Raw genomic sequence first — 13,471 nt, 5'->3', positions numbered from 1 at the left:
AATTCTAATCAACAAACACATACCGATGACAACACAAACAGAATATGCAAAGTCCGAAATTTGTTGGGGTGTAATGTAATGAATTGTAAGACATATCTTTTGGAAGGTCTTTAAGATAAAGGACAGGTATAATCCTTAGCCCCATAGTGCAGAGAGAATAAACTGGATGAAAGAAAGAGAGAAAATGACCAGCTACAGCATCCCATAATAACTGACCCATAATAACTGGGCTTGTAATTAAAAAACAAGAGTCCAGCATTTTACAATAGTCCTCAGGATGAACTAGAGCAGGCTCTCTCTCTATTCACTGTATTTGTTGCCACTGGGATCGAGCCAAAATCGCTAACAACCTCTACTAGCTTGGTGTAATTGAGCATCAGACAAACAATAATTACATAATCGACTAACTACGTAATCGCAATACTGAACATCCCACGTCTATTACGTAATCTGGAAATATAAAAGATTGAAGACGTGAGAGAAATCTAAATGCTAAATTGATGTGCCCTCCTTTGGGAAATACATTCAGGAACTGCACTGTAGATCCGGTCAGACGTTTGCCAATTATCCGTGTGACAAAGCTCATCCTCAAAAAGACAGCGCTCAAGGACACTGAATAACGCCGCACCGTTTGATTCAGCACAATCTGCAGGAGCTACAGTGAGAAAGTAGGCTAGAGAGTATTGCACTTCCTCACACAGTATCCATCTTTTGTGTGTGTGTGTGTGTGTGTGTGTGTGCGCGCGCCGTGATCCTCTCGCACCGAGCCGATTCAGCCCAATAACCTTAAGTTGAACACAGGAAGACAATGGCTATCCTTGTAAGTGATACCCCCCCTCCGCACCCCCACCCCCCCACGCTGCCCAGCAGGATCATCTGTCACCGCAACAGGACACCCTTCAGGAATGTTGTGCACATGGCGATTCGGGCTGCACTTACGTTGCCTTCGGCGATATTAGTTGAAGCTGCCACCCAAAGAGCTTAGGAATGGGGGGGGGGGGGGTTTGGGGGAGGAGGGGGGATGGAGGGGTGGGTGGGTGGGGGGGGGGGACAGCTTACACGACATGCACAGAGAGAGACGCTGTACACACAGGCAAAACACAGGCGCGGCGGTGGCAGCGGGGGTGGGGGGCTTAGAAAGCATTACCGTTCTCTCCAGCTTCAGCACCGACGATTTCCCTGGCTCGTATTCAAAGATGCTCTTGGGCTCGGCACGGTACTTCCTGGTGTCTACCTTTTTATCCGGGGGCTCCCACTCGTTCCTGTCGAAGAGGCGGGATGGGGGTGGGGGGGGGGGGGTGGGGGTGTGGGGATGGGGTGGAAGAGAGCCAATCCTTATCAAGTAGTCTCCATGGCAACCGGCTTAGGCCAAGTTTTTTTTTTTTTTTAAAGATGACGTCCTCCTCATTATTTGGAGCTCCTCCATATTCTTATGCTCTTTCTCTTATGATGATGTAACAGAAAATCCAATTCACAGTCCGAGCCAAATCGGTAATTGAATCAGGTAAACAAGATTGAACCCGGTGACAAAAAACAGAGCGCAGCATTTCCTGGGAGAATACCTTGATAGACAGCTAATGCCATATTACACTTCAGAGGAGCTATGACACTAATATACTCTCTAATATAGTCCTATAGTTTTCAAATGCTGTAGTAATGGAAAAGAGGAAGCTATGCCTTTAGACTGCATAACACAAAAGCTATTGACAAATAATGAGGCTTAATGCAGAATTAGCTGACTCAGAAATGGACTGACACATGGTTAAAGTATAAAAATTACAAACAAGAGGAGAAGAGTTTCATTCCAATATGAGAGAAAAGGAAATGTAACACCTATTCTGACAAAATGCTTGCTGGCAGGAAAGCACAACTCTCTGCTGAATATTTCTGAAGTTCCTTTTCCACAATGATCGAGTGGCATTTTCCAAAAACAGATAAAAAAAGTGTTCAGGAATGCCGGCCCTCATACATAACCGCCGCGGGAGGGAGGAGAGCCAGTCCTAGACGTGTCATCTGCAGCTCTAGCGAGTAACAGTTTATCCTCCATCACCTGTCCTCCTTCATCACTCTATCATTCATTTCTCCACATGTCTTTGAGAGCGGATTTTCCTTTGTCAGTGCTGACATCTGTGCGGAGGGGCGAGGGTGGTGTCTAGTCGCAGCTCGTGAAAACCAGAGGGGAGCTGGAGGTCACGGCAGCGGACACCGCCGGGGACAAAACAACTTCCCATTCACAAAGTCAGGGACAAGGAGTTGGTTTTCTGCTCTGCTGTGTACAGCCATGTTCACTCATACTCACTGTCCAACGTTACAGTCATGCATAGCCACAGTATTATATCATGGGAGGATTATATTATGGCCAGGAACAAGGATTATCTAGTCCATGTCCTTTTATTGGTGGTGAAGAAGATGACAGCCCCATCTTGGCTCAAACTAGCACCACCCACCTCACATCAATGGGAGGAGAAAATGTGTAATGGAGAAAATAACAGCAAAACTTCATATGAAAACAGATGTTTTTCTCTCCCAATGGTCCCCTGTAATTTCCTATGTGATAAAACATTGCAAACACTGGCTTAATTATTTATTTCCTTATTTATTTATTAACTAGCTTTATAGGCCGATTTATTTATTTATTTACTTTATTTATTATCTATGTATCTGTTCATTTGCTGTAATTTATTTGGTTTTATCTATCTATTGATTATGCTTTGTAGTTTGTCATTATTCATTTGTTTTTATTTTTTTGATTATTATTACTCCACTTTATGCAGATGCACCTAAGAATGCCATAACTTACTGCTTTTAAGTTAAAGTTTGCGGAGTTGTATATAGTTCTTCCATTTCTGTCAAAGGAGATATATACATACAAATAAACATTTTGTTAAAAATGAATACTGTATATCCCACAAGGATTGGGGTTGGAGCAAATGGAGGAGACTGACCTTTTGGCAGAGGGTTTGAGGGAAGAGGAGCGTGTTGGCACCGGCATCGACCGACCTCTTGAATCGACCTCAGCAGCACTTTTTGAACGAGGGACTCCTTTTACTGAAAACAGACATAAATATCAACAGGATGAAGCCCAGCTGCATTAATGCATCAACTAAAATCTTAGCAGTTTAGTTGTGATGACATGCCCCTGCATGCTGAATGTTAACCTGTGTTGAACACAGACGATGGATCATATCTGTTTTTAATTTTCTTTTTTAAAGTAAACTTGGAGTCAATGTGAATTTGCCTAATTCCCAGACTCACCATCATCCAAATAGCCAAAGGGGGAGGGACCGTCATCTGAAGGAGGGGCAGAAAAGAATCGCAAGTCATTTAAAATCTTTCTTAAGTATGCTTATTACTTGGAAAGTAACACATACAGAACATTACAGTGTTATAATTCAGAATAAATATTCCAAGGACATTGAAAACATTATTTTTTAATGTTATTTCCACTGCCTCACACCCTCCATTAGTCCAAGCATTACAGGTTCACTAAACACAATCAAAGTGTGTGTCTGAGCAAGTGTCAACACAAACTACTTTACAGGAAGCATTACTGAGCTAAAAACAGATCCCCAAGCATCGATTAGCATCAAGGCTCTGAATAAGTAATGCGCTATGGAGAAAACTGGGAATAGTCTCCACATTTAGAATGAATTAGGTTAACTATACATTTTCTGTGAGACAGCATAAACAGAATCATATCAGTCGCAACTGCACATGGAAGTAATCATGTCAAGCTGAGACTGAGAAACGCACATGAACACAAATAACCCCGTAACCCATGTGCATGGTGCAAGTAAACAAGCCCTCCCTGTCCTGCTTGGTCACTGTAATCAATAAGACTGCAGCGGCCTCTAGTGGCTAAAACACTGCACTACAACTAAGAGCTCAATGTTCAGGAACAGTGGCTGAATCATGCTCTATGACGCTAACACTGTTAGAATAAGCACTTATTAATAACCATCTATTTGACAAATCAACTGACTTCTAATATTGGATGGTTAGCAACAAAAGGAGAAAGGTCATCAACAAACTGTTAAGTTTTGTTAACTAAATGTAGAAAAACACTACAAGCTTTCTCGCATCATCCAATTCAACATTTCAAGATCCGTGTATCAATGTACTCTGAGAAAAAGGAGAACAACTATGCTGTTTTTTTTTTTTTTTTTAGCCCAGTTTTCTAAATTTGTACAGGACAGCCTAATTGGAGCTAACCGTGCTTCAATCAAGATTTTGACCTTATTAGGGCCAATCAGGTCATTAAACTCAAACTTGGGTCTTGAAAATGTGCCCAGGACAACAACTTTGTCCTTAATTACTTCAGGAAATCTGCATGAACCTTGCAGTGTATTTCAACCCTATGGAAATTACTGCTCTATCATATAGAGTATACACCTGGGGAAAAGATTAGTTCAAATCCTTTCAAATACTTTGAACAATTTCTTCTGTTACTCTGAAGTGCCAGACAGAGGTATGTGGTCTTGCACTTGCCTGGTGTATGGATGTGTTAAGTATGACACATTCAGCACGGCTAAAGTATTTGAAAGGGCCCAGGATGGCTACAGATTAGTAAAGCCAACGGGAGATGTTACTGCCATCGGATACCTTTTGCTTTCATCTGACTGTCATAGTTCTCAGGGAAAATGTAGGTGGGACGGTAAGGGTTTTCCTCAATAGGTTCTGAGCACGGTGATGGAGAGACAGAGCACAGAGTGACAAAACATACAAAACACGCAGAGAAACACAGACAGGGCTTTGACACCAACAGAGATACAGGAAACATCTGATCAAACTCACAAAGAACACAGAGAGGAAATGATGATGAGCTCTCTTACCGGGTATTCTGTGTATCTGTTTGAACATACTCTTATACCAGTCTTTGGACTTTTCAGTGTTCTGAAATTAAGATGTGGACATTTTTAATTGATACAAGTACGTGAGGGTGACAGACAAATTAAGAAACATTTCAGCTTGTTCATGTGATTGTCAAATTGTCAAATAATTGCCATTCAAATAACAGAAAAAAATTTATTTGATTAATGTCATATGGGAAACTGTGACATGTTTATACATTCATTCTCAAATCATTTTAAATCAGCAATGTACCATGTTACAATAATGATAATAATACAATACTGTACACCCAAAAACTAGAGCCACATCACATTTCAAATTTGTTTAGCATTATCGCTTTCTATATAACTACTTAAGAACCAAGCCATACTTTCTCCAGGTGGGCCACAAACTCCTCTAACACCCAAGAATCACCATGAACAAAGCTGAAATGATCTTTTACGATGCCAGCCGCGTGAAACATCCATCAAATGTGCCGTGTGTAGATCAACTCTTCATGTGACAGTAACTGCTGCTCACCCGTACAGGCACAATGGGCTGGTTGAGGGGAGTCAGGACGGGGGAGTGCAGCGACAGCCGCATCCTCTTTCCATCCATGTCAGGGACCGGGCTGACTGGGGCTGCGGGGGAGTCTCTCGCTGATTCAGGGCTTTTGTCTCTCTCTGGAGTTGGGTCTGGAAAACAAGACAAGGAAGCATCAACATACCTGCATGCTGGAGCAGAAGGGTACACAGCAAAATTTCCAGTGTTAATAAGTGTTGGTTTTTCAGTGGCAAGTATTTGTATTTGGAGAGTTGTTTGTCCACTTATAGAGCTGATATAGCTGTTCAAAACTATCTAAATTGTAAAAAAATTAACTCTGATGGGTTTGGGTTGATATAAACCCACAGTGTTGATTTTTACATTCTCACAGTTAAATTAACACTGACATTTTTGCTGTGTAATGGCACATATTTTATAGATAACATTTAGAACAGGTTCATTCAGGGATCTGGTGCCAGTCTGAAGTATTGCACTAAACAAGACGTACAAATAAAATGGGCTGCATACAAGTAGCAGGCAATCAATTCACTCAACCCATATCATAATCCATAAACAGCACTGTACTTGTACATTTCCACAAGCAACGTAATGGGGAGACATGACTTTACAACATCAATAACAAAGTAACATAATATCACGTGAGAACTATTAGTGTGTGTGAGTCAAATGGGGGTCAAATGGGTCAAATTGAGATCAGATGTGTGTGGTTTTACAGCATCAAGACAATTCAGATGTCAGGTAAGAAGAAGAGAAAAGAAGACTAAACTGACTTTATAAATACTTTGCTGTGATTCTCTTAACTTTCTGGTACCCACTGTATTCTCCTATGTGGCAATCCATGCTGCACCTAAGTAGGGTACAAAATAAATCTGGTATCCATTATGTTTCTGTACAGTATGGTAGATTCTGCTTCAGTGAAATGACTTTTTTCAATATTTCTAACATGGTGACGCATAAAACATGAGTCGCTCACTTCACGAGGCTGGTGGCAAACACATTCAGCCTGCTGTGTCAACTGTCAAGGCAGTGGGAGGGTGAGTATGACAGATGGTACACGACGAGAAACAAAAAGGTTCGCTCTTTAATGAAACTGGGATTGCTGTTGCCTGGGACTGAAGAATGGAAAAAACAAATTGCAAATATCTGTTAGGCTTCACCAGAACCTCAGTGCATACCTTCCAAATGAGAAAGATGCTTGTGTTTCTCTGTTGCGGGAGAAAGACAGAGGCGGACAAGGACAGGACAGTGAAATGAGACTAGGCAAAGAAGCCGAAGTGTGAAAGCATTGATTTTCTTCTTCAGTGTAACACAGAGCAAGACAATGCTGTTGGAGCACAAGACAAGACACAGTTTGACCCGTTGCAGTTTAAAGCACCATGAAGCTCAGCTGATAATATGTCACGTCAACATATGACAGCCTGTTTTGAAGGCAGAGTCAAACATATCCAAACCTCACATGATAAAAAGCAAATGCTTCTCCATATACCCATCATCCCCAGCTCACAAACTGGTGTCCTCACCTCTGTTGTGTTGCAGTAGCACTATGGTGGGATTGACCGAGGTGGTGGAGGGATAGACGGAGCTGGAGCACAATGTGATGTGGTTCTGAATGTCAGTGGAGGCTGGAACCTGGTTTTCCTTTACGCTCTCAGGTGAGTTGGCCTGAGAGTGACAAAAAATACACCGTACAAACAATACTGCGTTCTGCATTCTGCAACAACGAAACATATATCTTCCTATAAATGTCACTGAAATCAAAGGAAGACCCCAAAATGAAGAGACAACTTTTATTTAGTTCTCATAATTGTAAAACAATGGGGAGCCTGACAAAGATCTTGTGTTAAATAGAGTGGAAGTAAACATACCTGGCCCTGAGTGTTGTTTACGGTAGGTAAATCAGCTGTGATGTTGCTGCCTCCCTCAGCCAATCCCGCTTTTGAGCTGTCTCCATTAATCTGGCTTGTCCAACCACCTAAAAAGAGTCCAGAACTCTCTCAGTTTGGCAGCCAGTGCAGCAAGACTAACAACTGAAAATAAAACCATAAAGTACAGTATTCCATATCGCTTGGCAATGAACCTGTAACACAACACCAGCAAACCAAAGCAATTAATTGCTGATCAAATAAATCTCTAATTCCTTCCGCAGGGTGTGAAGGCTTTCCTTGGTGGTTTTCATGGACAGAGAGATCCTAATATCCCAAGAAAAAAAAAAAAAAAAAGATTCTCCCACAATCTGCGAACTTTGTCATCAGAACAAGGCGCCCATTCAGCGAGCTGCAAAGGCTGTTTGTTCCAATGGCCTTTATATTCAGGCTCTACAACAATTAAAGCATCTCCCCGAAAGCCTTGGCCAGCCTCCAGTCCAGTCCCAATGTGCTGGACACAACAAACAAGTCCACAGTCAAGGCCCCGAGCTCTAAAGTGCAGTGTGGGCAAGTCTCAACAAAAGACCTCTTTGACAAACTCATGAAAATATGAGCAATCGCCATATCACGACACGGCGTGCCGGGCAACGGAGCATACACTTTGAAACGTGACAAGTTACATAATTCTGACATCAAAACACACAGAGCTTTGCATTCCAGCAGAGCCTGAAAGGTATCTTAAGAATTTTAAGTTGGAGGAACATGATGAAACGCTTGCTAAAATATAGCAACATTCTCATCCTCCGCCCAGATTCTACAGTGACATGCCCGTTTTCACAGGGCCGTGCAAGTATCGCTGTCCTCTAAATAGTTTTGCATCATGCAGAGCGTTGTTACGAAACGGCGGTGCCATTCGCTCTGACTTACTTGGTGTCGTGATGACGTTTGGTTCTTCACTGATGCAGTCCTCATCGTCTATGTGGACTAGGGTGGCCCTCAGGGTGACGACGCCTTTCCCTTTGCACACTCTGCTGGGGTCCAGCTCTGAACAGGTGAGAAGTTGAAATATCACTGCCACAGCTCCTCATTGTTCAAAGGCAGAGCATTATTCTCAGAGTGAACTCTAGAAATCATCATGCTTCAGGGCTAATGGGAATCCAAGCCATTGCTACCTCACGCCCCAAATGACTGAAATAGAATTGTAACATCAAATCCAGGCCATCAAATTAATATTCTACTGCCCCGTAACACTAATTGCCATGATTACACCATCAGAGCTGGAAATAGAGCAGCTGTAGCTTGTTCTGGACGTCTTTCTTGACACAGGTTGTTAAAGTGACAGCGCATTGCTAACAAATGACATTTAAAAGCATCCTTCTAAGCTTTCCCGGTGCGTATGAGGTGTCCCGCAGTTGTGGGTGTTGAAAGATAGATGAGGCGGAGGGAGGCGTCACCTGCGGCAGGAATCAGGTCAGGAGAGCCTTTCATGGTTGTCAGAGGCGTGATCCTGACAGCGCAGACCGAACGAGGACCTGACGGGACTTATATACACACACACACACACACACACACACACACACAAAGACAAGCAGACATTTGAATTGTGTGGGTGAAATTTTGTCGGGAATATCAGTCTAATGTGCTGCCGGGACAAAGATTCATGATACCTAGACCATAAAGATGGGGTTTCTGTGTGTGTGAATGTGACTTGAATGTTTATAGTTTGTGCTTTCTCACCACCAATCAAATTACATTCTTACTTTATCCAAATCAAATGTACTAAATAGTGGCTAGCAGCTGGTGGACTGAGAATAATCAAGTTTAATGTTGCGTAACTGAATCATGTAGGGATGGAAAACATGATCACATCGTCATGCAGTCAATGGTATCTTCATGAGTTTATGAGCTCAGGTCCAACTAGAGAGTGAGAGATGACTTACTGGGAGTTTGACTCTGTCTTACACTGCCCTCTTCTGGAGAGCCCTGTTGGAGGAGGACGGGGAAAACAGGGTTATTATACAGCACATCAGAGTCAACACCAGAGTGGTGTCAGCGAAGAATCCAGTGTAATACATCATTAAATGTCAGCCTGCAGATACACAGTGGGGCCTGGCCGATGTACTGGAACAGCAATATACTGCAGCAAGATAATGGAATGTCACAGATAAATCGGTATTGACATTTGTTCCTCCCATAATGCACCGATAAGAGCAGCACAAAAAATGAGATTTAGCAAAATGCCTTCTGGTTGTTTTCATGTTTATTAAACCTTTGAAGAGGAGGAGCTATTCTCAACAATGCCCCAGACTGTGTGTGTGTTTTTCAAGTCGTTCTGACAGATTATTTTGGGTAACAATGCCACCACCTGCAGATATATCTGCAGATATATCAGATCTCTGTAATTTGCGTTTCCCATCGGTATCAGACCCAAAAAGCCTGTATCGGATGGGCCCTAATATTAGTTTTGGAACATGGGAAGTTCGGTAAACCAGGCCAGCAATTTGCTGCAGTGTCAGTTTGCTGCAGTGTATTTTATAATCAGGAATTGTGAAAACTGAAGCAATAGTACACTTAATGAAATCCTTGAGTGGGCACACAGCATATGGTGCCTATAGCTTCTGGATGGGTTTTATATACTCTAGACCTACTGGAGCTGATGCATAAAATAGCTGTAATTGGGGACGACATACAGCTAATGAAAATGTAGTGGCACACCTATGGTTGTGTTACAGACTGAAAGGAGATCCAGTGCTGCTAGACAGGGAGAAACCTAGTCCAGTACACACAGGAGTCCGCATTTTGTTAGTGATCAATGACAGAGATAGTGTTAGAGTTGCATGATTAATCAAAAAATATAATTGAAATATTGACTACTGTGATTTCCAAACGGCAAGGCTGCATTTTTTATTAGAGGGAAAGAAAGAAACAGGCTCTAAAACAATGAAAATTTAAAGCAACTAAATCATAATATGATGTTTGGATAGTATCGTCCAGCCCTAGTTAGAGTAATACATACAAACCCATCTACACTTTCACAGCAGAGTCAGTTGACTGTGCCCTTGAAGTCTGATGTTGTTGTTATTCCTATGGCATCGGACAGTAATATCACTGAATATGAACAACTCTCCCAAAGGAAGAGGGCGTCATTTCAACCATTTCAAATCAGAACTGACAACACTATTACAGTATAAACGCTTTATATCTGATGACATCACAAGTTTGATTTTATTTTTCGGCTTCGGGGAGAGAGTTGATCATGATCACAAATTCTTAACTTTAGCGGTGTTCCCCTTTAAGGACAACAAAAAGAGAAGGGAGAGAGAGAGAGAGCGAGAGAGAGAGAGAGAGAGAGAGAGAGAGAGAGAGAGAGTGAGAGAGAGAAACAAACAAATGTTAATCTGAGCTGCATCAGTGGAGCATGCAGAAGCGACACCAAGGCCACCAGAAAAGTAGCTGTGAAACACTTCCCATCAGCCTGCTGGGCCTCCCATTGTGCCCGGCCAACAGGACTGATTTAGGAGACATCGCCATTTATATGCTGAGCAAAGGGGCTGATTGAGTCAAGACACAAACACACACACACAAAAGTACTCAAGCATTCACCCATGCATGCACATACATACAAATCGTTTTTTTCACTTGTACACTATGGGGGAAAATGGCCAGATGCATGGACAATGGAATGCCATCTAGAATTTAATCTGCACAATGTCAATTATAAGTTGCATTTCGATTCTTAGTCTTGCAAGTTTCATGCGCCTTTAGTGTGTGCATGCGTGCAACCTGCATGTTTAGACACTGGTGGTAAAAAACCCAACCCCCAGAACACGCAAGGGAAGGATGTTCCTGCTGGCAACCTCCACAAATAGGCCTAAATGGATGAGGGGAAAATGGGAGAGATTCCAGACAAATCCCATGGGTACAGAAAGACCTTTAAAACATCTTCCCATCTTGGAGCTGTACTGTCCCTGACCAGCAGAAACCTTGGGGCATTTATTTCCTCTCTCTCTTCTCCTAATAAAAAAAGACTAGCTTCCTGACCCCCTGCATCCCAGCGAGGCAATGCATCCATGATCTCACCTTCCGAAACCATTTGCAGACATTCCTCCGAAGAGCGCGCACAGTGATCTCAACTGGCGCATTCCACAAGTCTTACTTCCGTCCTTTCCTCAAATGAACCGGTGACACCGAATATATAAAGGGAGATGAGGGAGTATCTGAACCTCTCGTTACACAACATAATAGATAATGTGAAGATGACAGCTACCAGCGTGCGGTACGTTGCATAAACACATGAGAGCAGAGATCACCCTTAGCCTTTTTAGGAAGAGATGCCTAGGAACGGAGCAGGGCGAGGAACGTCACCCATCCCACCAGTGAAAAAGAGAGAGGAGACCAGTGCAGGAGCTCTGGACAGCCAGCAGTGTTCGGGCCAAGATAAACATGGGAATAAGAGAAGACATTATCAACTAAACCCCTGGATTTAAGTCATTTACCTAAATGCCCATTCCCCCTTTTAATACTGGGAAGATGTTAGACCTCCTCATCTTCACAAATGGCATCAATTTGGCTCATCTCCGAAGCAAAAACAAATGGATATGACGCTAAATTGAGATGCTCAAAGTTCAACAGATAGTGTGTTAAACTGAGAGTCTCAAAGTTCAACAGATATTGTGTTTAATTTATAAGCTCAAAGTTTACATTTTCCATCAAATTCTTTGGGTGAGCTGTTTGGATTGCAAGAGGACTATCAGATTTCTAAAGAAAAGATGCAGTGTGGGTTTTTATAGCTTATTACTAATACCGGTCTCGCACCAGTATTAGACCTGTACTGGACTAGTACAACACTTTGGCTGTTCAATGCAACTAGGAGTGAGAAAATGAAAATTCCCAGCCAACTACAGGTAAAAGTAGCATGGACACTCTAACTTGCCCACATAATGGCTGCACTCTGACCTCTTCTGATCCACACTGTGTGAGAAACTGAAAACTCAACAACCCTGGAGCAAGGCAATTCATCGCTAACAGTGCAGGTGTTATTCATTGCTGACATTATCAGCCAGGATTGCAGGTAATTGCATCCACTGAAATACCATCAGCTCAAGCCTGCTTCAAAAATGTAGTGATTACTTAAAAGCAGGAGTATGCAGCAAAAACCACGATTCATCCCACGTCCAACATTTGCAACTCTGAGCACCACTACCTTATGAGTTCAGTCCGCGATACACTGTTTGAGTTAGAAAAACCGCAAATGTAAATACATAAATCTACAATAGAAAGCTCTGGGGTATTACTAAAATACCTTTCCAAAACAAGCTATTCCCAAAAGGCTATGATAGTCCAAGAGCTAGGGAAATTCCTTACCTACTGAATGATGTGCACGGTCTTGAGAAAGAAGCTCTGACAAACTCGCAGTCCATGTAAGTCCAGCGCACTACGATCTGTCTTTCAGATCCCTCTGAAGCCCCCTGGGATTACTGGGTGAGCTCTCAGGGTCTTGTCTAGTGGGATGGGCCCAGGTTTGACCTTGAACCTCACTATGCAGGGGGTCTGTTTGTTTTTGACAACAGGCGTGCCCAGATGGACCTGTCACCACATGCCACCTGGGAATGTGGCACCCACTCAACAACTGCAGACCGCCACATAAAAATATTCCTCCGCCTGGCAATGCACACGCAAGGCCAGCCGATCACAGACAGGCCATGTGAGGAGGCCTGGAATTAGCTACAGGACAGCCATGTTTTCTCTCAACCCTCCTGAAGGTCTGAATTCCTGGGATAACATGATGAACTACCACACTGAATGTTACTGCATGTATGTTAATGTGTGATTAGGTGCTAAACAATGTTACCACAAAAATTTTAAAAAGTATAATTATTATTATAATGGTGTGTAGATACTAGGGTTTGATTGGTATGATCTTTTAAAGGCTGATACTGACACTAACATTTTGGTATTGAAGCTGATATTTATGCCTATATCTTTAATTTTTTCCATTTTTATGCCAAACAGCTACAATAATTCAGTGTTTTATTCAGAATTTTACTCTTTGCTGGGTGGAAAAGCTACGTCCAATATTGAATAAAAGGCCAATATCAGCCTTATATATTGGTCTAACCCTACTAGATACTGTTTATGAAAATTGATAATTCCCTGAATTGTCTTCAGTTTGATATCATGGCTAGTGAACAAGACTATTCTCATTTGGCTGC

At 42.4% G+C, this 13,471-nt stretch overlaps 1 protein-coding gene across 1 annotated transcript in view; it reads right to left on the bottom strand.

Moving 5' to 3' along the window:
• sorbs1 (sorbin and SH3 domain containing 1) overlaps window positions 1-8,780 on the bottom strand; it is a 28,075-nt gene extending 19,295 nt beyond the window's left edge. The window contains exons 1-11 of the mRNA XM_071913323.2: window positions 8,714-8,780; window positions 8,187-8,303; window positions 7,260-7,366; window positions 6,915-7,056; window positions 6,570-6,599; window positions 5,371-5,525; window positions 4,833-4,893; window positions 4,603-4,677; window positions 3,256-3,291; window positions 2,946-3,048; window positions 1,148-1,262 (exon numbers count right to left, since the gene is read on the bottom strand). Of these exons, the coding sequence (XP_071769424.2) occupies window positions 1,148-1,262; window positions 2,946-3,048; window positions 3,256-3,291; window positions 4,603-4,677; window positions 4,833-4,893; window positions 5,371-5,525; window positions 6,570-6,599; window positions 6,915-7,056; window positions 7,260-7,366; window positions 8,187-8,303; window positions 8,714-8,747 (975 nt within the window). The 5' untranslated portion in view covers window positions 8,748-8,780. The remainder of the gene's footprint in view (window positions 1-1,147; window positions 1,263-2,945; window positions 3,049-3,255; window positions 3,292-4,602; window positions 4,678-4,832; window positions 4,894-5,370; window positions 5,526-6,569; window positions 6,600-6,914; window positions 7,057-7,259; window positions 7,367-8,186; window positions 8,304-8,713) is intronic.
• Between the last annotated feature and the right edge of the window lie 4,691 nt (window positions 8,781-13,471).

This window comes from Centroberyx gerrardi, chromosome 15 (assembly GCF_048128805.1).
Source record: "Centroberyx gerrardi isolate f3 chromosome 15, fCenGer3.hap1.cur.20231027, whole genome shotgun sequence".
Taxonomy (NCBI): domain Eukaryota; kingdom Metazoa; phylum Chordata; class Actinopteri; order Beryciformes; family Berycidae; genus Centroberyx; species Centroberyx gerrardi.
The sequence above is the reverse complement of the archived record's forward strand: the minus strand, read 5'-3'. Positions and strand labels throughout refer to the sequence as shown.